This window comes from Sparus aurata, chromosome 9 (genome assembly GCF_900880675.1).
Source record: "Sparus aurata chromosome 9, fSpaAur1.1, whole genome shotgun sequence".
Lineage (NCBI taxonomy): Eukaryota > Metazoa > Chordata > Actinopteri > Spariformes > Sparidae > Sparus > Sparus aurata.
This window is the reverse complement of record NC_044195.1, coordinates 11,577,524-11,604,197: the sequence shown is the minus strand read 5'-3', so window position 1 is coordinate 11,604,197 and position 26,674 is coordinate 11,577,524. Positions and strand designations below refer to the sequence as shown.

Sequence of the window (26,674 nt, the reverse complement as noted above, 5' to 3'; positions counted from 1 at the left end):
AACACAGCCACGCCTCCACATGACTGTTCAAAGTAGAAGCTGCAGCAGGAGGTTGGCTTTCAAATCGCTCTGACCACTTGTATTTACAGATGAGTTAGTGCAGCAGGCTACAGCTGTGAAGTCATCAGGGCACCAGGCTGACAGAGAGCAGTAAGTGCGTCTGTTGTGTTACAACTTATAATTGTAATAAATGCACACGTTGCAAGCTTTAAAACTTCTACCACTCCTGCTTTCTGGCGTAATGAAGTGAAATATTCAAGCTAACGTCTGCATTTAATTAGTCACGCTCATTAGTGCAGCCTGATGAAGACAGAAGTGGGGACCAAATCATGCACACACAGGAAAGACAAACTGCTGATGAAATGCTTTAACCACAGGAGGATCTTCAGGTAAAAGTGACATGAAGACACGAGTCAAATGAGTCATCCCACATGAGACTGTTTCTGAAAGATAACAAACTAATGTGGCCACATCTCTAATCTCGTGTTCATCCGATTGGACAGATCCAGATGTTTGGGGTTGGGGTAACACCTGAACTGTGGTTGCCTGAGATGGGACCTGGGATTTTGGACATCTATAATGGGATTATCAAAGTTTAAGAATGCTGTTAACACTATTTATATTTACTTTTTGGCACAACAGACATGGTCTATTATGCACATATAAACAATTTGCTCATTTATTTTCTGAATCATTATATAAAAAGAAAATGATCAAACAGTAACATTTTAACTCAATAGAGTATTATAATAATGTCATGTTGTGTTCACACTTGACTGGGAATATTGTCCCGGTGTACATGTGGAATTTGATCTAATCAGGAGATGATAATTTGTCATTTCATCACAAAAAACTACAGATGTCTGTTCACAGCTGACCTGTCCACTGGAGCTGCTGTATCTCTTCAGGTGTTTGACGAACTCTGACCTGGAAGTGTTTCCAACGGCAATCAATGCAGCGCTGCCATTGGCCAGCCTGTCACAAACAGGAAATGGAGGAGTATGGTCAGTGGCAGAAAAATTATGACAAGACCTGCAGTGTGGTGCATTCAAGGTCACGACACAGCTGATTTAAATATTCTTGGAGGGATTAACTGCTCACCTGGTGTTCGGAGCCAGTCCTTGAGGCGTGTGTGGACTCAGACAGGGGATGGACATGATGCTGATGCTTAGATACAGGCCCTGATTGGTCGTCCAAGACTCCTCCCCTTCTGTACCAACCCCACAAAAATGCGTAACCATACAGAAATATAGAGATGGAAATCTGAGCCAAGGACAGACAAGCACCGAACTCACCTGACTCTTGGTCTTGGGTCTGGTCTCTGCAGGAAAGGAAATCAAATTTTGTTTTAAGCATGACACAAAGTTTATAAACACAGTATTTAACAGCTGCATTCAAACCAGTTCATAAATCAATGATTATATCAGTTATGCCAGCAAAAACAGTGAGACGATAAGTTAAAATCTGTAATTAGAGCACAGTGGTGATAACAAAGTGATGATACAGATTTGAGGCAATCACTTTTTAAGCAGTTTAATGTTGCTTCAAATGAACCCCAAAAGAGAAGCTAAGAGAAGACAATATTTAATCACTGAAAACTGGAATGAATGCACATTCAGTGTCTAAGTCTATATTTCGACATATTATTTTTCAAGTCCAAGTTTTGTTTTCAAGAGGATCTTTGTGCTCACTGACAAAAGAGACAAGCTGTGCTGCTGGATGGAGTGTAAATTGCTTTTTCTGATTTCATTGTTTTGTAAATGTAACAGTTGTCTAAAGGTGAAGTCAAAGCTGCTTCAAGCCAGACAACAACATTGTTGGTTCACAGACGTTCTCAGTGCCACCCGCGTAATTAATCACTAGCCGTCACTGATACATAGCCGTGAGCTTTGAAACAACCCAGCCTGATCTGTTTCACAGTGTTGCTCTGACGATGACCTACAATTTACTGTCCATATATAAAACAGTATGTGTGTGTGTGTGTGTGTGTGTGTGTGTGTATTTCTCACCGTTGTTCAAATAAATTCTTTTTTGAAATCTTTACAGGTAGAAAAGACAGTTGACAGTCCTCCGGCCTGAGGGAGACAGAGGACGAAAAAATGAGAAAACAGACTAGGGCCCAAATCAAAACCGTTCACTACATACTTCCACTTAAGACAGAGTGTGACCTTTCATGGATGCAAGGAGTCACACTTACAGCTGTGAAGTGTCTCTTAACTAAGGGGGAGGGCACAAATGTACTGGCAAGCTTTGTGACATCCTCCCCTTCTCCCACGGAAACCGGAACATAGACATACCTTACATATTTTACACATCTGTACTTTTTATTCTCTCTATATATCATTATAATTATTATAAACATGTATATTCCCTGCATTGAATTTAACTCTATTTCAATTTTCAATGCTCAACATTAGCATGCTTACATGTTCACAATGAAAATAGTAAAAGAATGATGTTGTACAGGTATGATGTTCACTGTGTTCTCCATCTTAGTTTAGCCTGTTGGCATGTTGCTAATAAGCAAAGGGGAAAACACAAATGGGGAAAACTTTTAAAAGGATATCTTAAAAAATCAGGAGGGTTTATCCCCTTGGCACCATGGAAATGGCACATACAGCTAACAATGTATATTTTTAATTACAGAACTTTTTCTGACATACCTTTCGAGTCTGAATTGAAGTCAATTTGATTTAAATAGCCCTAAATCATGTCTCTTCTCATCATCAATGTACACAGGACTTCTAAACAAGACATGACCCCTGTGTGTTTATGTTCATATATGCATGCATACTTGTTGTGTTACCTCAGCCTAGCCAGTGTCTTCACCAGAGCGTACTCTCGTCGCCGTGACGATGGCATCCATCTCTTCTTCTCTGCCAGTGCCAAGCTCCGTCCACCAAAGCCAAACATGGCAGAGAAACCAAAACGCACCAACTGACCGAGAGAGGAGAAGCTGCACATGTCCACCTGCTGCAGGTGACCTGCAGACAGAAAAGAGAGGGGGTTACGAAATACAGATCCAATAATATTAACTTTTAATATTGAAAAAAAAAATAAGGACCCTAAAACACACACACACACACGCACACAAACACACAGGCTGTAAGAAGGCCAAGTGGTCGTATGGTGAGAAGCTAATTAATATTAATGAGAAGCAGCACTCTAAATATGGGTGAAAGAAAAAGGGTCAAGAGTGTGAGAGTGTGTGTGTGTGTGTGTGTGTGTGTTTGTGTGTGTGTGTGTGTGTGTGTGTGTGTGTGTGTGTGTGCGTGCGTGTGCGTGTGTATCTTAACATCTATAGACTTCAGTGGAGTTGTTGACCACTCTCTGGTTGTTATTGCTCCAGTTTGGCCAGTCTCTGGCGGTACATCAGTCCAGTTTTACCAGTCCCCTGGCTGCAACAGTCCAGTCTGACCAGTCTCTGAAGCTGCAGACTTCAGAGGACATTTACAGCAGATTTAGGACAAATGTGTCTCTCTCTCAGTGTGAGTGAAGATTAAATGACAATCTGTCCCTCTTAATGTTTTCCAAAGCACGAAGATGCTTCTTACTTTAAGTAAAATTCTACATTCAGTGACATGTTAACATTAAGTGCCTTAATTTGCTGTGGAAACAGTCAAGCCAACAAAAAAATACATGACACCTGTTAAATTTCCTTAAAACTGTCAAACACATCAGCTGATGAGGGCCAACAGATATGACTTATATTTTGAAAAGGTAAAGTTTCATTTATTTTTCATTTCACAACACCAGGCTTGTAAAAGGAAACTGAGTTTAGTCCCTTTATGCTATATACCAGAAACATATGCTATGTACACCGTTACACAGGACTTTTCTCAGTTTCTTTAATGTCTGGAGTGGCTCAGGAGCCCAACCAACTCTGTCCAGACTATCTGTCTCAACAAAATATCTAATACATACTCACCACACCAGTCAAAGTCAAAACAATATAAACACCCAGAGCTGTTTAATGTTTATTTTTCCACAGCTTGTGAACACAGCACAAACCATAATGGTAACTGGAAGAAATCTAATCAGCCTCATCATCAACCTGATTTTGCTATCAAGACCATTCAATAAGATTCTACACACACACACACACACACACACACACACACACACACACACACACACACACACACACACACACACACACACACAGCATGCCATCTGGCCACATACCTGCTGTAACCTACTGAACTGCTATCTCCCCACCTGCCTGTCTGACCGACTGCCTGTCTGTCTCTCTGGATAGAATCTGATTTCCTCACCATATGGCATGTCGTCCGTGTGTGGATGTATGTGTGTCTGTGTGACACTGCCCGTCTCACAGTCAGTGAGATCAAACCTGCAGCGACTCTTAAAAAAGCTACAACCAATATATATTTTGACCATTTAAAGAGCAGGTAATCCAGTATACTACAGTCTGATTAATAAACAAAAATCATAGCTGATTTATCGATCATCTTGCCCCTTCCTGGAACAAGGCATCAAGGTTTCGTAGATGAGAGGGAGGAGCGGAGCCACAAGGGTCCCACAAAAACAAATGAGCCTCCTCCACTTGCTGTGCATGTGCAACACTTTAGGTGCTTGATCTGATTGCACAACTGCCCCCTGCAAACCTTTGTGTGATGAGTCTAACAGTTCTCCTCTGACAACTCTGTGGCCGGCCCATTATTATTTATCTATATAATATTGATATCGTGACATGAGACTATATGTCAACTTAGGTTTTCGATATTGTTGTATCATGATATAGGATACGTGTTGTCTTTTCCTGGTTTTAAAGACTGCATTGATGATAATAGCACAGCCTTAACACACGATGAGTAATGCTTACATTTCATTACAGTTCATTAAAGTTTAGATATAAACTCACCTGTGGTGTCCATGGGAAAAGCTTCCTGCCTGGGAACTGTTTTCTATTGTTTGGGAATTAGTCTTATTTGTGCCACTGAATACTCCCATCTGTCACACACACACACACACACACACACACACACACACACACACACACACACACACACACACACACACACACACACACAGAGCTCTAGCATTAATTAGTGTTAATGAACCGCCACCTCACCACAACCTATCATTCAAAAACAGCAGCCTACCCTGCTGCCAGCTGATTGGTCAGCAGGTTTACCTGGAAGGATGCTGGGAGTGGTGGAGGGGGCGGGGCTCCAGTGAGCAGAGTAAACCAGTGATTTAGTGTGAAAGTGATCCCGCTGTTAGACATCTGTCTGCTGCCTCCCTCATGAGACAAGTCACACCGTCTGCTGCTGTCTGTAGGTTTGTTTGTTCTGACTATAAGCCAATCACATGAAAGCTCGACAAAAACACAAGTTCCTCATTGGCTTCCTGCATGAAATAAATTAAATTAGAACAACGCTGGAGAGATGACCATAGACCTAGATGTGCTAGAACCCACAAAGTACAATGCAACAATAAAGAAGTGGAAGAAGTCACCCAGAACATCATGCCCATAGATCTGGAACAAATAAAACTCATCAAGTACGATGTGACTCTATCCGTAACTAGAACAACTTCAATCGGAAAACAGACATGTAACAGGAAGTGCTCACCCAGTGCAATGTACCATAAATCCAGACCTGGTGGAGCCCAGCAAGAACAATGCTCGAACAACTCTGCATATATCTACAACAAGTCCAGTACAATGGGAAAATAGATCTAGAACAGGTAGAACCCATCCACGACAATATGGTAATAGGTCAACAGATAGAGCCAGAGGCTGAAAACTGACTACAGATCTAAGGTAGACATGGCATAGAATAGTGTGAATATAGATATAGAACAGGTAACGCCTAATCTGTATGAAGCAACTACAGATCTAGAACAAAAAGATCCCACAAGGAGAGCTGTGTTGATAGATTTAGAAGAGGTAGAAAAGCTACGTAGTACAAAACAAACAATACATCATTGAATAAGACACTGAAACCACCCAGGACAAAGTGACTTTAGATATATAACAGGTGGAGCCTAGCGCAACACAAACATACTTTAGAACTACAAAAGATATAACACATCCAGGGTGCCCCAACGATGTATGAACCCACCCAGAACAATGTGAATGCAGATCTAGAAGAGGTTGAGTCCACCCAGGACAACAGAAACATAGACCTACCACATGTAGAGCACACCTATGATGACCTGACGATAGTTTGAAACAATTAGAACTTATTTTACCCAATACTCTATGTCTTTACTGTAGATGATGAACAGATAAACTGAACCAAAGAGCTAGAAGAGGAATAATTCACCAATGGCAATCAAAATATAGATCTAGAACCTGCAGAACTAATCCAGGACAATGTGTGTATAGATCTGGAACAAATCGAACCCTCTTGGAAATTTAGAGCTATAAACCCATTATAGCCAATGTGACTATGGTCATCGGATGTTGTACCTACAGATCTAGAACAGGTAGAACCTACCCAGGACGATGTGCAAGGCTGCAGTGACCGGATCTCTGACTCCATGAACAGAACAGGAAACCACATCTGTAGAACCTGAAAAGATGGCCAGGCAATGAAACACAATGTCTGTTTTTACATGACATGGATATATGTGTTTCCGAACAGCGTTGGTCCAGTGTGTGGATCGGCACACTGTGGATCTATATGGGGATGTGTCCTCTTTCTCACCAGCCGGAATGATTCCAAGTGGCAGCACTGGTTTCACTGGTTTCTCTGGAGAATCAGCATCCAGCTGAGCTCTGAGGACCACAGCATGACAGAGCTCTGCCACTGAACCGTCCCCGCCAACACACACCACCCTGACAGACAGGTGGAGACAAAACTGTGTGAGAACAGGTGGATAGTTTGGATAGTTGTCTTAGTCATCTAAAATAAATACATATATCATATCACCACTTATGATGGTTGACAGGAAATCCAGTAACAGTGATCACTCATGAATGGGCCTTAATATTTTTTAGCAATTTGAACAGGTATGCTCAAGTACACAGTCATCCAACAGGGGGCGTGGCTTTTCCATATGGTCATTGCTGAGGTCAATTACTGTCAGGGCTGTAGCTACCACTGACATAACGTCCTCTAATATTTCTTGGAATTTGGGGGTTTAATGTCCTGAAGAGGTCAATACTTACCATACACAATCATATACCTGAACAGGTGAATGCATAAATAAAATGACATTTATATTTTCTTTAAATACTCAAAAAAATGTGTTTGGTTTGTGGTTAGTCAAAATGTGTTTGAAGAAGCCGAACTACTGGGAGAGTTCGATGTCTTAAATGCCGTTTGCAAAACCTGATAACTGACACGTGGACATCAACTAAAATATAATAAACAATGAGCGTGCAAGAAAATATTCAACCTGATTTGTACCTTCAGTCAAATTTAGAGAATTTTCTTATTATTAATGTCATGATATTTCCTTTTTGTATGAATATGACTGCATGTTAGGTATGATGGACTTTGGATTTTGTGCAGATGAGAGAGAGTCTTTGTTTGTGTATCATTCACAGTAGTACTAGTGGTAGTGTTATCGGTAAGATTTAACTAATCTTAAATAATCACAAGTTCATAGTTTGACAGGTCTGTGCGTGATTAAAAGCGAGGAAGGCTCATCTTCAGAGTTGCAATAAATGTGATGTAAACAGACTCCGCCCCTCCCCCTGTGGATGGGATTACCTGAAGCTCCGGTCACCACGGTGACAGCCAGCCTAATTGGCAAATGTAGGTTTCAACCAAATCCTCCTGAGCAGCCTCACACACACACTCACTCACTCACACACACACTCACACACACACACACACACACACACACACACACACTCACACACACACACACACACTGAGCAGCTAGCTTAGCAACGAAGCTAATCTTCTCTAAGCACATTAAGCATTATGAGGGCTGAGCACAAAAGCTGCTTACACACGCTCATGAACAGGAACAGACACACACAGAAACACACCATATAGATACATAGACCATCACAGATAATAATGAGTTTGATCAGGATTGTAGTTGTAGCCATTGTTGTTGTTGTTGCATTATCTCACATTACATTATTTCCATGTCAAATAGATTTTTTATTTCCAGCTCGTTTAGACGTTTGGTCTTTGACCTCACCTGTCTGCGTGTATGAGTGTGTGTGTTTGTGCGTGTCTCTAATCAGTCTGGGTCAGTGTGCTTTAGTGTCAGCCTCTGACAGTAAAATGCTATTTAATTATCTGGTTCAGTTAAGTCTGTTATGTAAGGATGAGGTCACAGTATAGTCATGAACATTACCCTCCACTTTAATGTAAACACTGGGCCTTTATTTTTTATAGCTTGAACTTCACTGAGCTTCAATGTGTTAGACTATAACTAACCAACTATACTATAACAATACTGTTTGACAATAACTGTCTGATCTTAATCTTTTTCTGCTTAGAATTAACTATTTCTCCTCATACATCCTCTACATGGATCATCAACTAGTCAGGATGCTGACTTGTAGCCTGGGTAACGTTAGCTTTAGCCTCACTTGTTTAGCATGGAAACATGTATGTGATCATCAGGTGCAAATTTTAGTGTGACTAATTTTTGGTTAACTTTCAAACAGGACAACTGAAAATATTCAAAACTGATCCATAGACAGAGTTTTCAACCAACTCATTGTATTTGTGCATGCGTTTTACAGCAGTAAGCGCCATGTCTTATTTTACATTTACTAGTGCAGTGCCCGTAGGAAATATGTATTCCTATAGAAAAGTGGGAGGTTAAGTAGCTTTTTCATGGATGGCCAAATGAGGCTGTGTTTGAAGGTGGGACATCAGGGATATTTAGGTTTGTTGTGAAATCCAATATTCCAGGGTATAACTGGCCGTTTTTGACTATTTTTGATTTTGCCATTATATTTCACCTTAAAAACTATTTACTTTGTGCGATTATTTTCAGCACAACCTCACATGTGTGACTGTACAGTTATTTTTCTATTTTGACATACTGTATTAACACAATGGACCTAAAATCACAAAAAAACATAGAATCCGTGCAGAAAAAGTTAGATTTTTTACTGTGAAAACCACAAATATGTTTAACAAACCATTTTTTATTACTTATAATGCAAATATAAATTGTTTGCTAAATATGTGCATAAATTTGAAAAATATACAAAGTTATATGTAACTATTTACATTTAAATGCAGGCAATGCTCAGGTCTGCACAAAAGCCATTAGTATTGATCTCCGAATGCGACTTAACATGGAGGTGAGTTAAGGTGAACCGCTCCTAAAGCTTAGTTCCATATAAATACACGGATAATCTGTTGTTTTGTCTTTAGCAAAAAAGTTGAAGTTGAAAAAGGAGCCTCATATAAGAAACAATACTAAAATAAAAAGCTGGAAAAGTCACGTGAGATAGGGCGTTGCACTGTTGCTGTAAGACAGTAGTGGTCCACCTTACCTGTCCTCGGAACAAGCTACTGCTAACGTGAGTAGTTCAAAAACTCTCTTTTTAGTAAACTCTGTGTACACAAACTATGTTCTCAATGCTCGTGTTCATGTGTAGAGACTCTGGTGATACTACGAGCAAAGTTTCATGTTGTGTCGAGCCTTCTTAGTGTTTTTAAAATAGCGCTTTTGATGCTAGCGTAGAAGTGCCCGTAGCACTCCCATTCAAAATGAGTTTGATCCGAAAACAAAAATAAATCTTAAAAGTGCCTCTTTCGTCATAATTATGCTTTTGCACGAAGGTTTGACTCTGGTACATTCACAAAAGAAGCCTAGGTTACATTTTGGTGCGAGTTTCGCTTTAAAATGTCCTTGAAGCATTTTATTGGCAGCTCACAGCCTTCCTATACATATGTATATACATATACTACCATTTTAATTAAATGTGTTGAAATGAAGCTCCAGTGAAAGTTCAGACAGGAAGACTACTCCTTCGCATGCTCAATTTTTAGTTTATTTCTGATACCATCCTTTAATTACTCCTATCACACATGCTTACTAATAATTGCCTGTCGTTACAATCAATTATTGATATGTCAATTGATATCAGCCGCTCACATCAGCTAGGCATAACGCAACTTCACTGTTCATCTTGCTGCTGTCTTTTTAAACATGATTGTGTCCCTGCCTTTAGTTAATTCATGCTGCTGGTTTGCGCATTTGCCCCATCAGCCACCACCACCACCACCAGTGTCTGGTTCATTCATGCTGCTGATCAGGTCAAACACCCCTCGATCACAAAATCTTGTTGTAGAGTCTAAGCACCAAAGACTTTCTGCTGTAATATATCCCATATCAACTGCTGTTATAAACATTTTCTTTACTTCATTCACTAGTCTGTCCTGATAGACATTGCGTATTTGTGTACAGCACATTTCACCTGCCAGTGCAATAAGACTTTGGAGAATTACCTTGAACAAATTATCTAAATAATTACTAAAATGTGTGTTTTATGACATATTGATGTTGTAAGACTGTTGAAAATAAAGTGAGATGAGGCCTTAGACATTCAGACCGGAAATCACCCTAGTTTCAACTAATAATCAACACTGAACTATCGTTTTTCTCTCACTCTGTGCGGAGCAAGCCTGACCCAGTATGTATCCCAGTGTATTACGAAATAAATCGCTCCTGCTGGTTAGCGATTTGAGTGGAGCGGGAGGAGATCTGCATGGTTATAATGAGCGGAACGGCCTGAAGCTGAGCGGCAAGTGGGGTGAATGACCAGCTACATAAGCGAGGAGCAGAAATTCTCACCGCTTCACTCTGCTCACATGCTTTGAGCGCTACCGTGCTACTGCAAATACTAAACTACTTATGTTAATATAACTGAATCAGCTTCCAAGCAGCAGCCGTCTTCTGTTGTTGTGTATAGTGTAGTGTACTGAGTGCAGGAGATCGAGTACATGAAAGAATAACATCACATTGTAAGAATGAGTGCTATTTTCTGCATATATTTTCTGCTGATTTGCAAGCTTTGTTGCATGAAATCACTATTTTCTTGGGAGAGCAAAAGAATAAATGTAAAAGTAAATGATCAATTTGAAATCACAGGAGTGACAGGGATTTGTTAGAGGGAGGGGAAAACTTACCCATCATATTCATCCAGCTTGCATTCCTTCATCACTGAGAGGGCATGTCCCTTTCTCTCTGTCACTGGAGAGACAGACAGATAGAGCGAGAGACAGAGAGGGGCAGAGGAGAGAAAAGGAAAAAGAGAGGGAAACAGATGGAGAGACATTAAGAAGGGCAGAGACAGAGTGCTCATGGATGTGTGTGGTCACATGTACACAAGTGTGTGTTCGATGGATGCCAAAAAAAAGTGGGACAACGGATATCACACCATCTGCTGAGAGGAGGAGAGGAGTGCAGAGTATAGGAAAGGAGAAGATGTGAGGAGGAGGAAGTAAGGGGGGACCACGAGAAAAGAGGAGAAGGGGAGGAAGGGAGAGGGAGCAAGGGAGGAGAGAAGTGGAGGCAGAAGGAAATACAGGAGAGGAGGGGAGAAGAGAGGAGAGGAGACAGTCGGAAGAAGAGATGAAAAAAGGGGAGGTGATGAAAGAAGGGGAAAGAGGAGAGGAAAAGAGAGGAGAGGAGCAGGTCGTCTCCCCCTGTCTCAACAGATGGGCTAAGCTCCGCCCCCTGTATCAGGTTACCTAGCGACCAGGGACTTCCATTAACTCTGACCTTTGGACCTCCTCTCCCTCTCTCTTTCCACAAACACACACACACACACACACACACACACACACACACCACACAGATTTTCTATCCTTCTATCTTATCAAACTACATGTGTGACATCATCCAAAAATCTACTGTGACCTCGCCACCTGTCACTCACTACCTGAGGGATAAAATAATGAACACCTGCAGATGATCAGTTGATGAATAAAAACGTGACAGGACTGACCAGTGATGTCAGTGCGGACGTCAGCCATCTTGAAGAGCGGAGCCACATGATCTCTGTAGATGTGAACGGCCTCCTTCTTGTGGCTGCTGGGGTTGATGAACACCTTCAGATACCTCGGCCGACTGCTGAACCCTTTGCACATAAACAGAAACACACGCACAAACATACATACATATGACGTTTTGCTGAAAGTATAAAATAGTAAACACAGCCTGTAGTTTTCATACGTAGCGTGTGGCAAATTTGGTTGGTCCCCACTTGGTCCAAACTGAAATATCTCAAAAACTACAGTATTAAGTGGAATTAAGAGTATTCTATGAGATTTTCTATGCGATTCCAAGAATATTCCTCTAGCACCCGCAATTGCTTCTCAAAAGCTGAAAATCTACTACATGGATTATACAAAAAAGTATGTTTCACAGAATAATGACTTGAAGAAATGTATCCTGATGACTGAAGTGATCATTTAACTATTCTATTAGCACCCTCATCCGGTCAAATGTTTGATTTGTCCTATACCTGATTGACTCTGCTTCACCTATAACATCAGGAGGAGGGCTGTCTGATGCTAAATATTGAGAATATCGGTTACATCACTGGTGGACGTGTAAGTGTCTGTGTGTGTTATCGATTCCACGCACACACGCACACGCACACACACGCACACACACACAGGCTGACCCCCTGTGCAGCTCATCATTAGGCAGATTTAGAGACCGCATTATAAATCCCCAGACGAGCACAGATCAATATACACACACACACCAGCTCCATTATCCAGCTCATTACTATAATCTGCTCCCAAAAGGCTGCGACCTCGCCCTGTTAATGACCCCACACACATACACACAGTGTGACTCCTGCTATCACTCTGCCCCACAGCTCTGACCAGGTTCTCAGAAGCCCCTGTGAGGAGTTAGCCAACACCCCCACCACTCAACTGGACCCCCACCAATACCAGAAGCTCCAATCGTTTTTCTGGTGTCCCCAATACATTTAGGCCCAACCCAGCTCTAGCCAACATGACTCAATGGTGACTTCACTACTGCATTTATCAGCCCCAAATGTAACAACAACTTGGATTGGACCCTGATTTACAAGTATCAAAGGATAACACGAGGAGCCGTGGTGTCCAGGAGCTTGAGATGGCACTTGGCTACCAAGCTAGAATGGCACTGCAGGCCAATAAGCCCCTTTGGACAAAACAGTTCCAGGAACTCACTTAAGCCATTACAAGCAGTCCCTAAACTCAGGAATTCAGTTTTTTTTTCCAGTTGCAAGACAAAAACTCCAGAGCATCTGTCAACGTTTTAGCCTTTTCTGCATAACTGCAATAAAACAATCAGCAAATTAAAATCCTGTTCCAAGATCCAATCACAAGAGGTCACTCCAGACGCATGTCAAGAGGCATGTTAACGCTAGGTGGGAATTGGAGGGCATAAGGCTGTACAGTTGTGATCGGATCACTCAGGACTGATAGCAATACTTAATGTGAACAGCCTCAAAGAAAGAGGAGCATGCCGGTGCTCTCAAAACAACAAGAAATTGGTCATTGTAGTTTGCCCAGGGTACAAATGGTGTCCGCAGCTTAGCAGCAGCAGTCACTGTGACGCACAGCTAATGGAGGCTATTAAAGGTACTTTACAATGTGCACTTTAGCGTCAAAATTTTTCTGAGTCATAGGTTAGTCAAACACAGAAACATGAGACCAAATATCTAGATCCAGGTTATCATTATCTCTGATCAGAAATAAATGTTCATGAAACCACTCACAGAAAAAAAGACTCCTTATATTCATAATACTTGCCTGAGAATTTTTTCTCATTTTTAAGTTTTCTTCAAAATAATGATGTACTAGTGATAGCTGTATGTGTATCAATGGGTACAGTGCAAACAAATTGTTTATAGCTAATTTGGCATTATTTTTATGGTGCCAGCTTACCAAAATGTAAGCTAATGTAGGTGAAAAAGTTAATTGGTCTCATATGAAATTATCTCAATCAATTTGATGATATATTCTAAAAAGAAAGGTAGACCGACAGGTAGATACAGAGATCAAGTATCCATCAGATCATCTCCCTGCCTCGGCCAGTGGCAGGTTTCTATGGCACTGCTAAAACGTTACCATGGTAAACAATCCCAGCGTTGTCAAGGAAGTGTTGAGTTTCTGTCAGGCGACTGAAGACTGAGCTGCTGAATGTTGTTGACAAAAACAGATGAGATGTTGGTGCAGAATCCATCCGAGGTCGGTGGACAGTAATCAATTAGAGGCTTTAAACATCCAGCGTAATAAGATTGATGAGTCTTGGTTGAACAAAAAAGATGTCACCTTGAACTTTGGGAAATTGAACTTTCCTTGAGCTAGGAAGGCTATAAAGGGAAAGTGTACATCCCCGGTTCTAAAAAGTGGGGATGCTGTTTAAAACGGTTACTAAAAACAGAATGCAATGATTTGCATATCCTTTTCATCTTACATTCAATTAGACAGAGAAATAAGACAACAATGTACTGTTCATGTTCAATGTGAGTACACGGTCATTCTGAATTTGATGCCTTCACTATATTCAAACAGGTGGGGACGGGGACAATGAAAGACTGGGAAAGTTGTTGAATGCTCAAAAAACACCTTCTTATTCCTCAGATAAACAGGTTATTGGTAACAGGTGATAGTATTGGGTATGAAAGGGTCATCCTTGTAAGACTCGGTCATTCACAAGAAAGGATGTGGTGAGGTCCACCACCATGGTGAAACACAGTACGGGCAAAAAGTCCAACAGAACGCTTCTTAACACACAGTGGGAAAGAACTTATTTCAAAGATTTAACCATCAATATTCCATAATACACTTAAAAGATTCAGAGAATCCGAAAAAATCTCTGAACATATGGAGAAAGGCCAAAAAACTTGAAAATTGAATGCCAGTGAACTTCAATCCTTCAGACGGCACTCCATCAAGGACAAATATGACTACATAAAGGATATTACTACATGGGTTTGGGAACAAGCTGCTGACTTTCAATTTCAAAAGTATTCCAAAAGCTTATAGTGTGTTTTTTAAAGACGAGGTGATGCAGCACAGCGGTAAACATGCCAGTGTCCCAACATTGCTGGAACGTGTTGCAGGGATCAAATTCATTATGACTGTATAGTTACGTAAAAACAATAAAGTTTCACGGTTTGAACATTACATATTTTGTCTTTGTAATGTATTCAACTAAATATGTGCTGAAAAGCATATCTTAATAATTGCATTCTGTTTTTAGTTTCATTTTACATAACAAGTGTGCAAAATATGAGGGTTGTCAGTGGGCATGACCTTCTGTATACTAACTGGGCGTTTGGGATTGGGATACGCATGTGTGCTGACAAACTCATTAAGATTTCAACCTACAGGTAAACAGGTTTTATCCATCCTGTCACTATGGATACACTCATTGACTTCTCAGCAACACCAGTTAATATGTAACACAGAGCTGCACACACACACACACACACACACACAGACACCAACACACACACACAGACACACACACACACAGACACACACACACACACACACACAGGGCCATAAAGCAATTTACAGAGGCGTCCTCTTCTGTTAAAAAGAGAAAAACTAGAAAATAGCAATAACAATTAAAACACATTGAAGACAAAACACACAAAATGGGGACTGTCAAAACCGCAACTGATAAAAGCATTTTTTTAAGTGCATATCTATTTCATAATGTTAGGCGCTAGGAAGAAACATTCTTGGAGCAAAAGATCTCTGCTTTTGCTGCATAGACGTGGGTCTTTTATGAGTACGACAATTCATACATTATTTTGCTCACTGCAGCTTCAACATTAGTTTGGCTACCACAAAAAACTGTAGTGTTTCTCATTTCTCTTAGACATCCTTCAGTCATTTCAACTTTTAACTTTTCTGGCAAATGTTGAAAGGCAAATCTGAAAAGATTCAAAAGAGTTTCGAAAGGATTTGGATCCCATTGGTTGATTGATCCTTGATAAAGGATTTGAATGTGATAAATTGCTATCAAACCCCATCCCTGTTGGCCATACAGTATGTTAATGGCGCCATTTTGACCTTATGACACTTTACAGTGCTACCCGACTTATTGCTGCCCACCTTTCAATTTGTCACCCCGACCTCAAATGGACTAACCCTGCAAGAGAGCATAAAACTGACATTGGATTAAAAAGACAATTGACTTGGGAGGAGTCGCGACAGCCCCGAGCTAGGTACGGCTGTCCCATGAGCGCCACCGTCGGCCTGTCAGTCTGTTGTGCTGTTAACAACTGCGGTCAATCCATCCCGCCATCTGACTGCGTGTATGGAAACAGACTCTATACAGCATCACTGCTTGCCTTTTGTCAATCTGACTGCCATTCACTCTCTGCACGGCGTTCTGCAGCTGCTTCACACAGCAAACAGCACAGAAAAACGCTCTGGAAAGAGAGTGTCTGCTCCCTGCTCACCATTGTGCAGCTGAATGTTCGGACCTGAAGGTTAAGAAGCGGCGGTGGTGTCTGCAGCAGCGGGACTGCCCGCTCTGCGACACCACAATTCACACAACAATACACTTTTCACACTGACCTCTGGCTGGAAAATAGGCTTAGTGTCCCCGCAGCAGCGGAGCAAACTCGACTGTGTTTACCTTCCACACACACACACTCCTCTCCCGCGGTGTGTAAAGTCACAAAAGCCGTCACAGTTTGAAGTGCAGTGTGACCACACGAGCTGACACAAGACCTGCGAGACATTCACGTATGTGTGTGTGTGAGGCCAAAGACAAACACTTAAAGAAGTTGTGACTTTGCTGCAGGGCCTCATGGGTAATCTGGTTTGATGGACAGACAGACGGACAGACAGACAGGTGACCAGCGATAACGTGTCAGACCGATGCCATGGTGATAGGAAGACGGTGGCGAGTGTGTGAGACCTTTGACCTCCTCATTTATGGATCGCTTGTAACGTCTCTGTTTGAGTCAACATCATTGGAGGAACGGTGAAAACCTGAAATGCAAAGTGTGTGAGATAAATCCATACACCCAGCACTCAAACATTTCTTTTGTGTGTTAAGTGTCAGCCAGGCACCGCCCACTACGGTGCACCTGGAAAAATAGCGTCTGGGAACTTGAGTCTGCACCAGCATCCAGAACCTTATTAAACAGGTCCTGTCAAGAGGTTGTTTAGTTGCTGAGGTACAAGTTGGTTGAATTAATGCAATTTTTCTTTCACAGGAACATGTTAAACAACTGACATATTGTCACCTTTTAAAGTACTTAGTGGCAAACTAATATAAGTAAGGTTAGGGTTGGTAAATTATTCTAAAAGCATATTTTCTTATATTTATATCTGTTATCAACATCAATTAAATCAAATCAAATATATCAAAATAAATAAATCTGCTGCAGGCCTCCAAACAATAGCTCATCCAATAATCTCATTCGGCCTGTTTGAATGTTCTGTCTTCTTAAATACTTGCCTGCCTGCAGTGTCCTTTGCATTTTGCAATTAGGCGGATGTGCTGCTAACAGTACACAGCCACTGGGCCTGCTCTTTAGCGGTCTGCTAACTCAGATGCACTAAACACAAGCCCCTGAGCCAAAGAACGAGTGAGCAGCAGCCGCAGGGACAGTCGTTCAGCTGCTTATCAAGTACCACAAAGCACATAGCCCCTGAGCCTAATAAAATGGTCCCTTCAGCTCCTGTAACAGCTCATGTTAGTATAAAGCACACGGTCCTGGGGCTAAACAGAGCTGCGCTGGCGGCAACAGCCAGAGTAGCTGTTGTTTTTGGTCTGCGGTGCGTTCTTGACAGCTATTTTGTTTGTTTTCATGATTTTCACAGTTGTTTTTTAAAAAGTATTTATTATTCTCAAAGCCACTAATACATCACCCTGATGGCCAGTGAGATGGGTGAGGTAGGATGCAGAGGCTGGTTTGAAATGAACTGGATTCAGGTCTCTGACCTTCCACATCCAGCGGCTTTGAAATAAACTGAAACTACACTATCAGTGTCGCACCTCAATAATGCTCTTGTGACTGACTGGGTGCAAATCCCTGAAGCAAGATTCATAATCTAGCTCTGTTCAACTATCACATATGGCTGTAATGTTTGAGTGTCCACACATATTTGGCCATGTAGTGTTTCAAGTTTCTGCAGGATGGTTTTCATTACACTGAAGTGAACTGGACTCACATGCATGTATGTTACAGTGTTTTCACTAATCTTTCTTGCAGACATGATTCAACTGCTGACAGCATGCTGCTGAGTACTGCTGAATGAGTGTGTTGGCGTGTCTGTGTGTAATCTGTCACTTTGTTCCGGTGGATTAGCAGATTAGCTCCATTGTCTGATGTAACTGTGACTCACCTCATAACACTCAGTGACCAACAGGCTGATAGAAAACATTGAAATTATAATCTGAGCAGGTAGCGCTGCATGTGGCTAAGAACTAGCTAATCCTTGGACATAACAATATACGCTCAAGTTTTTTCCTATCGTGTCAATAGAGGCCATCTGTAGAAATACAGTAGACAAAGGCGATTTGTATCCTTAATGCACATTATGGGTGACTGCAGTGCTGAATGACAGAATGAATGAATGTCATCTGAAAATCTATTTTTCAATAAACATTTACATGTTTGGACTTTATTCCAAATCACAAAAGATAGTGATATATATTATAATCAATCCCTGGAGTGTGGCTTTGATGAGGTGACCACCTGTAAGGGCTACACAAAGAAGAACCAGCCTCCCTTTTCCACTACTGTCCATGGACAGTTATGGCTAGCTAGCCACAGGTATGGCTAGTTAGTGAAAAGCTAGCAAAAGCTCATAGGTAATAACTGTTATAATAAGCAATTTAATTTGAACCCTTACAGTTTTATTTATAGATTTATATCAAAAAATGATAATTGCTATTATCTGTAAAAACAAGTGTAATTGAGTAATTGAGTGTCTGGCCAAGTCACTGAAGTGGAAATCAGTAATGCTATAAAAACTGTATCTTGAAGCTCTGATCTAGGACTGGTGGTCCAGGATATACATCTGATGGAGCACAGACATTCTAATCATTAGCTCTGACTAATGACTGATTATCTGACTGATTATCAGGTGAGAGTATCCCGTGACAGTTAATACTGTCAATAACAGTATCACCTGCACAGTGTGTGTGTGTGTGTGTGTGTGTGTGTGTGTGTGTGTGTGTGTGTGTGTGTGTGTGTGTGTGTGATAATCATCTTACAGTATGACGCTCATTGACTAAAAGTACTGAGTCATGTTTCCAGTGTATCTCACCTCTTGTGTAACACAGAGAAACTGTTCATCACACAGTAAGCTTGGGCTTTTTTTGACAGATTTTTTAAAAGAAGGAAAATCCAAAATTGAGTTTAAAGATCTATTCATTCAAATTAAACACAAATATATAATCATAGTCACTAAACAAATTTTACTTGGTTTTTGGTACGAAAAGCATCCAAAAGTAGCCATAGCTTTACATACATCAGTTGAACTGTTGAAATGCACTTTCTGCACACAAAAAAATCTGGAGATCTTACTACCTTTACCTTTTGTGTAAGATAATGTTCTGGTAAACTGTTTTAGGCTGCCCCTGGGAAAAAAAATAAGGTTATCAAAAATAAATTCATGCTTTGCTTGCTGACAATCTGAATGTGTGTGTTACCTGCGAGCAGCTCCTTTAAAGTGTTGTACCAGGTGTGTGTGTGCTCTGAAGAGGCATTGTGGAGGTGAAGCGTGTCCTCCTCAAGCCTCTTCCCTCTCTTCTTGCAGCAGAACAGAGCCACACCGAGCACGGCCCCTCCGGACTGCTGACCTATTGCTCGCCGCCGCTTCACCTTCACCGCATACACGTCCTGTAGCAGTACCACACCTGGCTGCACCACGCATGCCTCACCTGCGCGGAGAGAGGAAGAGTTAACACCCGCACCTGGAAAAAGATCTGTATTCTTATGTATAAGTCAATGGATGATCATTGTTGCAGTGGTAGAAGGTTTGCTTTCCGCTTAATCGTGCTCATGTACTCACAATGCCAATACTAGCAGATAAAATGTTTACCATGCTCACGATCTTAAGCTAAAAACTGTTAATTTGTAGGAATAAACCAAAGTATTCAACACATTTTATTTTGTTACGATGCTGTTTGGCATATTCTACCTTCATCATACCTTCATTGCAGCTTCTGCAATTTGTATATTGTGCTTGGCTATGTTGCAATATCGAAAATATTTTGTTCAATTGCTCAGCCCTAGTACCAAAATGGTTGAACAACCAATGTTACCATCCATGCTAGCGTGGCTAAAAAATAATTTGGTCTAAAAAACACATTTTTAATTGATTCAAAAAGCTGACTTAATCCAAAAAGACTACAAACCTTTCCATCTAATTGAAAATCTTTAGTAGCCACACAGCACCAGAATCTGAAGCTCCCTGACAGGTTGTTTTTTTTTATGTTGCTAGCTCCCTATCTAGTTAGTTTGTGATCTTTTTACATTTTTATAAATACAATTGTTTACTAAACAAGATACGACATGTACATCAGACAGCTCTGGAATTGGAAGGTGTTTTTTTTTTCTCCTTTGATGGAGCACGGCTAACAGTTTCTGAAACCAGTCATTATGCTAAGCTAGGCTAAATAGTCCTGGACCTATCTGGAAGCAAAAAGATGAAACTGATAAACATCTGCTCATCTGATTTGCCCCCAAAAAGTATTTCGCAAAATGTTAAAATGCTACTTTAAAAGTCATTTTCATTTCATAGCTGTGACGACACCAGGATTACCAAAATATGTTTGACTTTTTCTTTAACAATGCTGCTTTTCAGAAGCCAACTGGTGTGGTCAGGATTAACTATAGCCACACAGTCACACAGAGACGCCGCGTTATTGCCGCAGTGGTGGTTCGCCAATTCTCCGCCGCTGGTCGTTCGCACAGAGCCAAGCATCTCTGCCTTAAAGACAAACGCTGTGTAACGCAGAAAGCCAGCGCTGCAGCTCCTAAAGAGGCATGACGGTAGATGTCATGATGATGACGTTTTCAAGGTGTTTCCCTGGTGTCCTCCTGTCAATCTAAACCTGCAGATAGTTTATAATCATAAGGATGCTGTTTTAATGTGTCGTGATTGAGACCCTGAGCCACAAAACATCCTGGAAAGTGAAAGAGTTATGTTTTTCGCTCTAAATTACATGATTAAATAATCACCATCAGTAAACTGGATGCTGTCTGACTGTCACTAGCGGGGAGAGAGGCTGTGTTCTGGGGGAAAGTTCACTGAAGTCTCAGTTGGGAGGGATGACCGTCGCGGTGATTTTTCTACAACAAACACTTGATGAGCAAAAGTTTTTTGCTGGTGACAGACGCTGTTTTTCAGGCACAAATGTGACGAAGAGTCGGTAGAACAGGCGGGAGGACGGACACTTCTCCACATACAGCTGCTGTATTTTTTTCCTCATATAAGTTGCCAAAGACAGTTACAGTTTCTACCTTACTGTTGTTTGGTCATGTAACGTTGCTGTGTGGGACATTTCTCTTTATTTAGTTGATTGAAGGACCTGTGTTGTTGTCAGACTGTCAGACCGACACGCCTTCGATACGCGCAGCCGGCTTATCCATTCACACTGGTTTGGTTCGCGAATAATGCGCCTCTGACACTACCTCCAGAGGCGTATCAGCGCAGGAGCGAAATTTCACCCCTCGCCGCCTCCGAGACATTTACACAGAGGTGGAGGTGGAGAATTGGTGCAGGATCCCAGCATCCAAACAGCAGTGTGAATGGGGCTTATAATAAAGGCTGACAGTAGAACAAAGACGTTAACTCTTAAACATCCTTACAACAAGAGGCTCTGTAGTACACTATGAAAATTATACATCCAGTTCTATTTTAATCTCAATACAAAAAGTAAAGGTACATTTTGTTTTATGAAATATTAATCAAAATATTGTGAAGAAATAATACAATCTGTAATCATTGTAGAATTGTAAGAATAACATTATTGGATGACTGGTACTCAGGATCCAAAGAGGACGTGTCCACATTATTTCTACCACTCCCCTAGTCAGTCAGAGAAATATGAAAGTAGCGGCCACTAGTCGTTCTTCTTTGTTCACATTACATAATATCATTGACTGTATTTATCACAAATCCTCTGATCAGGACACAGAACACATTGCAGTACCCGTCAATCAAACAGTGTAATCAGGTATGGCAGATTAGTCATCCGATCCTCAGAGGATAATGTCAGCAGAACAATACGCTCAGAGTTACATAACAAACACACAGTGACTCTCACACACGTGACACACACAAACACTCCAAGTACAACAAGATAGATTGTTACTCTTTTCGATTATGACTTATGACTTGACAATGAAAATTAAATATCTGTAAATTATCTGTAAAAAATTTCCAGGACCTATAAATTGGATTTGTTTTTAGTGCTATTCAGTCCTCTCTGTCCTGTTGTTGTCACAGTAGAGTAAGATCTAACGCCTCAGCACACAGTTCTTTCGTTGAAATACAAAGTTTAGCCCAGAAATGTCTCAGACTTACAAAAGGGTATTCATTAAAGGCAGCTGAGAAAAACATAAAAACTAAAGAAACAATGTTTTTGCTACGAATGTTGATGGGATGTTTTGTTTTTCTTACATCTGTAACAGATCCCTAAAATTCTGTTTTTTACTTAGGCTCAATCAAATAATTGAGTAATCGTGAAGTTCTTTCTCAAGGAAAATCATAAAATATTTGCTGGTTTCAGTCCCCTAAATGCAAGAATGTTTAATTTTAAACTAAATATCAAACAGCTTGGATTCAGAGAACTTGAATTTTTTCACTATTTACCAACATTTCGTCAATAAAACAAATAATCAAGAAAAAACAGTCCCCAGAATACCACATAATGGAAAAAAAGAACATTAGTTACAACTCTTTATGTGTGTGTGTGTGTGTGTGTGTGTGTGTGTGTGTATGTGTATTTGAAAAGATTAATGGCTTTCATTTTGAGGATCAAACTAGCTTCAGAGGGGACAGGCTCATGCACAGCAGGTGGACAAACATCTGTACATAGAAAAAACAAACTCTTAGTGAGATATATTAATCCTGGAACATTAATTACTCGTAGTATTTAAATCCATTCTCAGTTGTTTTTTTACTATTCATCTTTTCAGATTTAAACCTCCAATGATTTTCATCCCTGCCATAGACTACTGGATTGCCAATTCTTACAATAAAATCAAACTTTTTGGTTAATTTGAATCAAATGTGTTGAGACTTTTTTTTATATACAGTATAAATCCACCACTCAAGAGTGAACAGACCAATGTAAACATAGTAATATATGATGAGAGCTGATTAACCCTGCTCTCTATGAAATATCCTCCTGCTTTTATCAAATACCCCAACCATCCCACCCCTCTTCCAACCGGAAAGCGTCCATATGTCAGGGTCACAGTGTGCAGTGCAGTGGTCTGTCTGTTGTTTTTGATTCATTCTATGTTCACTGCGTTCACTTCATTTTGTGAATATCAAAGAAGTGTGTTTTCAGATGTAATCATATCTGCAGTATCATTTTTGAACAGTCCAACATATCTTTATTTTAAAAAGTTGATATAGCGAGCTTAATAGCTCATAAGCAAACAGCTTACACATCCAAAAATAATGCATTGGATTTACTCAACTAATAGTGAATAATGGTTGCACACAGTTCATTTGCTTTGAGTGAAAGCAACGTAAAAACTATGTGTGTTCAATTAACACAAATAATTAATGTTGGTAAAAAAGCTATTTGGTTACTGTGTAATAGTTTTCAATTCGATTTTTCATGACCATTCTTAATATTAAACACCTTTTCCCTGATGAAAATGATTGAACAGTTTGCAAATGAAGTAACGGTTACAACCTTTATTCCAAAACCTGGAAAAACAGCAAATATTTGCAACATTAAATGTGCATAGATAAAAATAAAAAAAATCACATAAAATGTAAAATATTCTCAGCTACGAAAAATACTACCCTTTAGATGTGAGTGTTCATGCTGCTGACACCAGCTCTCTACATCAGCAAATGTTTCCATCTTAGCCATATCAACCAATGCTGTCTCATAAGGAATACAGTTTGAACTTTTTCAGATGCCAACAGTCGGTGTTGGACCAGATCATCAGGCTCCTCGTTGAGGTAGACACTGGTATCTCTGTCTTTTGTCTCAAAACATTTATCCCCACTGTGGGAATTAAGTCAGATAGAGTCAGGAATGGGCACATACATAAACATAACATGCACCACACTCACAGGCCATTTACAGGCTGAAAGAGTTGTTGGTGTGTGCAATCGTTCTTTTATCCAAACAGTGAAATTAAGATAAAGTTGATCCAAGGCTTCAACGATCTGAGTCAGAAATTCATTTGAAGCTTTTGGCTCCAAATCATCTTTTTGACAGTGACTGACTTTCGGGATGAAAATACCCATTATTTTGTCAGTCAGGCTAATGAGGGCTCAGTTATATACTTAATATACTAAATAGAAGACTTAAATAGTCGATTTCATTGATCTGAACCCTAGAATGTATTTTTTGTGAAGAATGAGGTTAGTTTTTTGTCACTCATCTCTACATTACATTATAATCACGGGAAGCCAGTGTGGAACGGGGGAATGATCAGCCCCACATGTCACAGATGAGCTTTAAAAAGCTCTTTAAGGGCTCATTTTAGTTTGACTATTGAATAGGAGCTAGCTAACATCTGCATTAATATTAACTGGCTCAAGCTGCTTACTGGCAGATAAACTGGATGACAGCTCAGTACAAATAATGTATGTTAAACAGACCATCTCTAACGCTTACTGATTTGATTTGGTTTTAATTACCTTCACTGTGGAGAAAGTCCTGGAGGTCCACAACAAATCCTCTGACACAAGAGCCTGTAATGCTCCTTGGCTGTCATTGCGCCTGTTTTCAGGAGGCGGGGCTTTCCATTTTGAACAAAACATAACTCCGTTGAGTCATCTTAACATGATTGAGACTTGTAAACTCTACATCCCTCAAGATTAAATGAGTTCTACAAGATTAAAAAATGTCTGAGAGATGCTGGCAGTTCTTTTTGGTAAACTCCAATCTCCTCTCTCCAGTTCTGACTTGTGTCTCCACCTTCGTCTTCCTGCAACAACTCACTTCTCTTGAGATTTCAGTGTGAGACAATCCCCTTAGGACGAGACTTGCATTCCTGGTTACAAATAGGATGAATTACTTACAGATCAAAACATGTTTACATGAGGGCAAGGTTCAAAAATACTGTAATTCCCCTTTAACTAGGAGTATTAGGGTCCAGAAATTCACATGATGAGATATACTTCAGAGAAGAAGTATCACTCTATTGAACCACATCTACAGAACTGCTCGCCCACTCTGACAGTACAGTTGCATTAAAGACAGCAGCTACACTAAAAAGACAACAGGCAAGTTTAATTTTGCTTGCCTTCAAATTACTCACAAAATATAATTTAATGTGTTAATGTGACCTACCAAACAGGATGTTTTTCATTTTAACCAGAGAAAGGACAGTCATTGCCAGCTAAAAAGGGAGGACCTAAGCTCAGCTCAGGACATCTCTATTTGTGATCCATTATTTTCTTTTTCTATATGCTTTGGCAACACGAACGAAAGGGGAAAAAGTGAAACTGAAAGATGCGACAGATTTTCCATCCACCCCAACAAAGACGACTCTGATCTGATATGAGTTGACGGAACCTACAGAGCTGCTGCGCACACATACCGTGTGTTGCCCATCACAGGTAGCGTATTGGTTGGTTCCAGATGGAGATGAGTTTCCCATCATGCCCTCACCAACCCACTGTGCCAGCACACACACACACACACACACACACACACACACGCATGCACGCACACACACATGCACACATACAAATTCAAATATATATGTTATGTTGGTATTATTATTATAATTGCGAGTACAACTTCCATTCACTTAAAGTTTCACCTTTTCCTAATGCTACAGTTAACAGAAAAAAACACGTCTAAATCCTAAATAACTGGTTTAATATATAGGGATAGCTCTGCGACACACAAACACACCCACCCACGCGCACACACAGACATACACACTCACACAGTGGCAGTCCTGTCCCATGGTGACCTGGCCATGTGGCTCACTGTGGGGAGTTATGGATCATAATTTACACACACACACACACACACACACACACACACACACACACACACACACACCGTACTAGGCACACGCAGACGCACACACAGACACACACACACACTGAGGCTGCAGCACTGCATCACTCGTTCAGTGTCACTGACAACAATTGATCATGTAAACAAGTCCACTGCTATGATACTGTAAATTGATTGTAAATTGATCAGTTATTGTTCCTTCACATCTTTTCACCCTCCTTAAACCTCCAGAGATACTGCCAGCGGGAATTCTCAACCCAGAAAACAGAAAAGAGAGTGTCCCAGTTCCAGTCTAATATTAAATGTGTTTTTTGAGGGGTGTAAAACTGCGATGTAGAAAACTTTATTGAGGTACTTAAAAAAATTGCATTACATTTTTGAATGTGCTGTTTATGCATTTTTGTGTTTTATTATACAGTTCAATTGGTAATCATATTCCGATACTATAGTTTTAAGTTTGTGCAACAAATTTCACACTGAAAGAGCCACTGCTTTCAAAGTGTTCTTCCCCATTCTGTATTCCCATTTTAAATATTTCTTGAAAGTCTGACTACAC

At 40.5% G+C, this 26,674-nt stretch overlaps 1 protein-coding gene across 4 annotated transcripts in view; it reads right to left on the bottom strand.

Moving 5' to 3' along the window:
- cerkl (CERK like autophagy regulator) overlaps positions 1–26,674 on the bottom strand; it is a 38,703-nt gene that overhangs the window by 5,967 nt on the left and 6,062 nt on the right. For 3 of the 4 annotated variants that reach the window (XM_030428464.1, XM_030428466.1, XM_030428467.1), the window contains exons 3-12: positions 19,594–19,824; positions 11,906–12,037; positions 11,085–11,148; positions 6,675–6,805; positions 6,465–6,539; positions 2,807–2,984; positions 2,010–2,075; positions 1,296–1,321; positions 1,102–1,210; positions 879–975 (exon numbers count right to left, since the gene is read on the bottom strand). In XM_030428464.1, the coding sequence (XP_030284324.1) occupies positions 879–975; positions 1,102–1,210; positions 1,296–1,321; positions 2,010–2,075; positions 2,807–2,984; positions 6,465–6,539; positions 6,675–6,805; positions 11,085–11,148; positions 11,906–12,037; positions 19,594–19,824 (1,109 nt within the window). Of the gene's footprint in view, positions 1–352; positions 575–878; positions 976–1,101; positions 1,211–1,295; positions 1,322–2,009; positions 2,076–2,806; positions 2,985–6,464; positions 6,540–6,674; positions 6,806–11,084; positions 11,149–11,905; positions 12,038–19,593; positions 19,825–26,674 lie in introns of those variants that run through there. The other variant, XM_030428468.1, reaches the window with a different exon arrangement.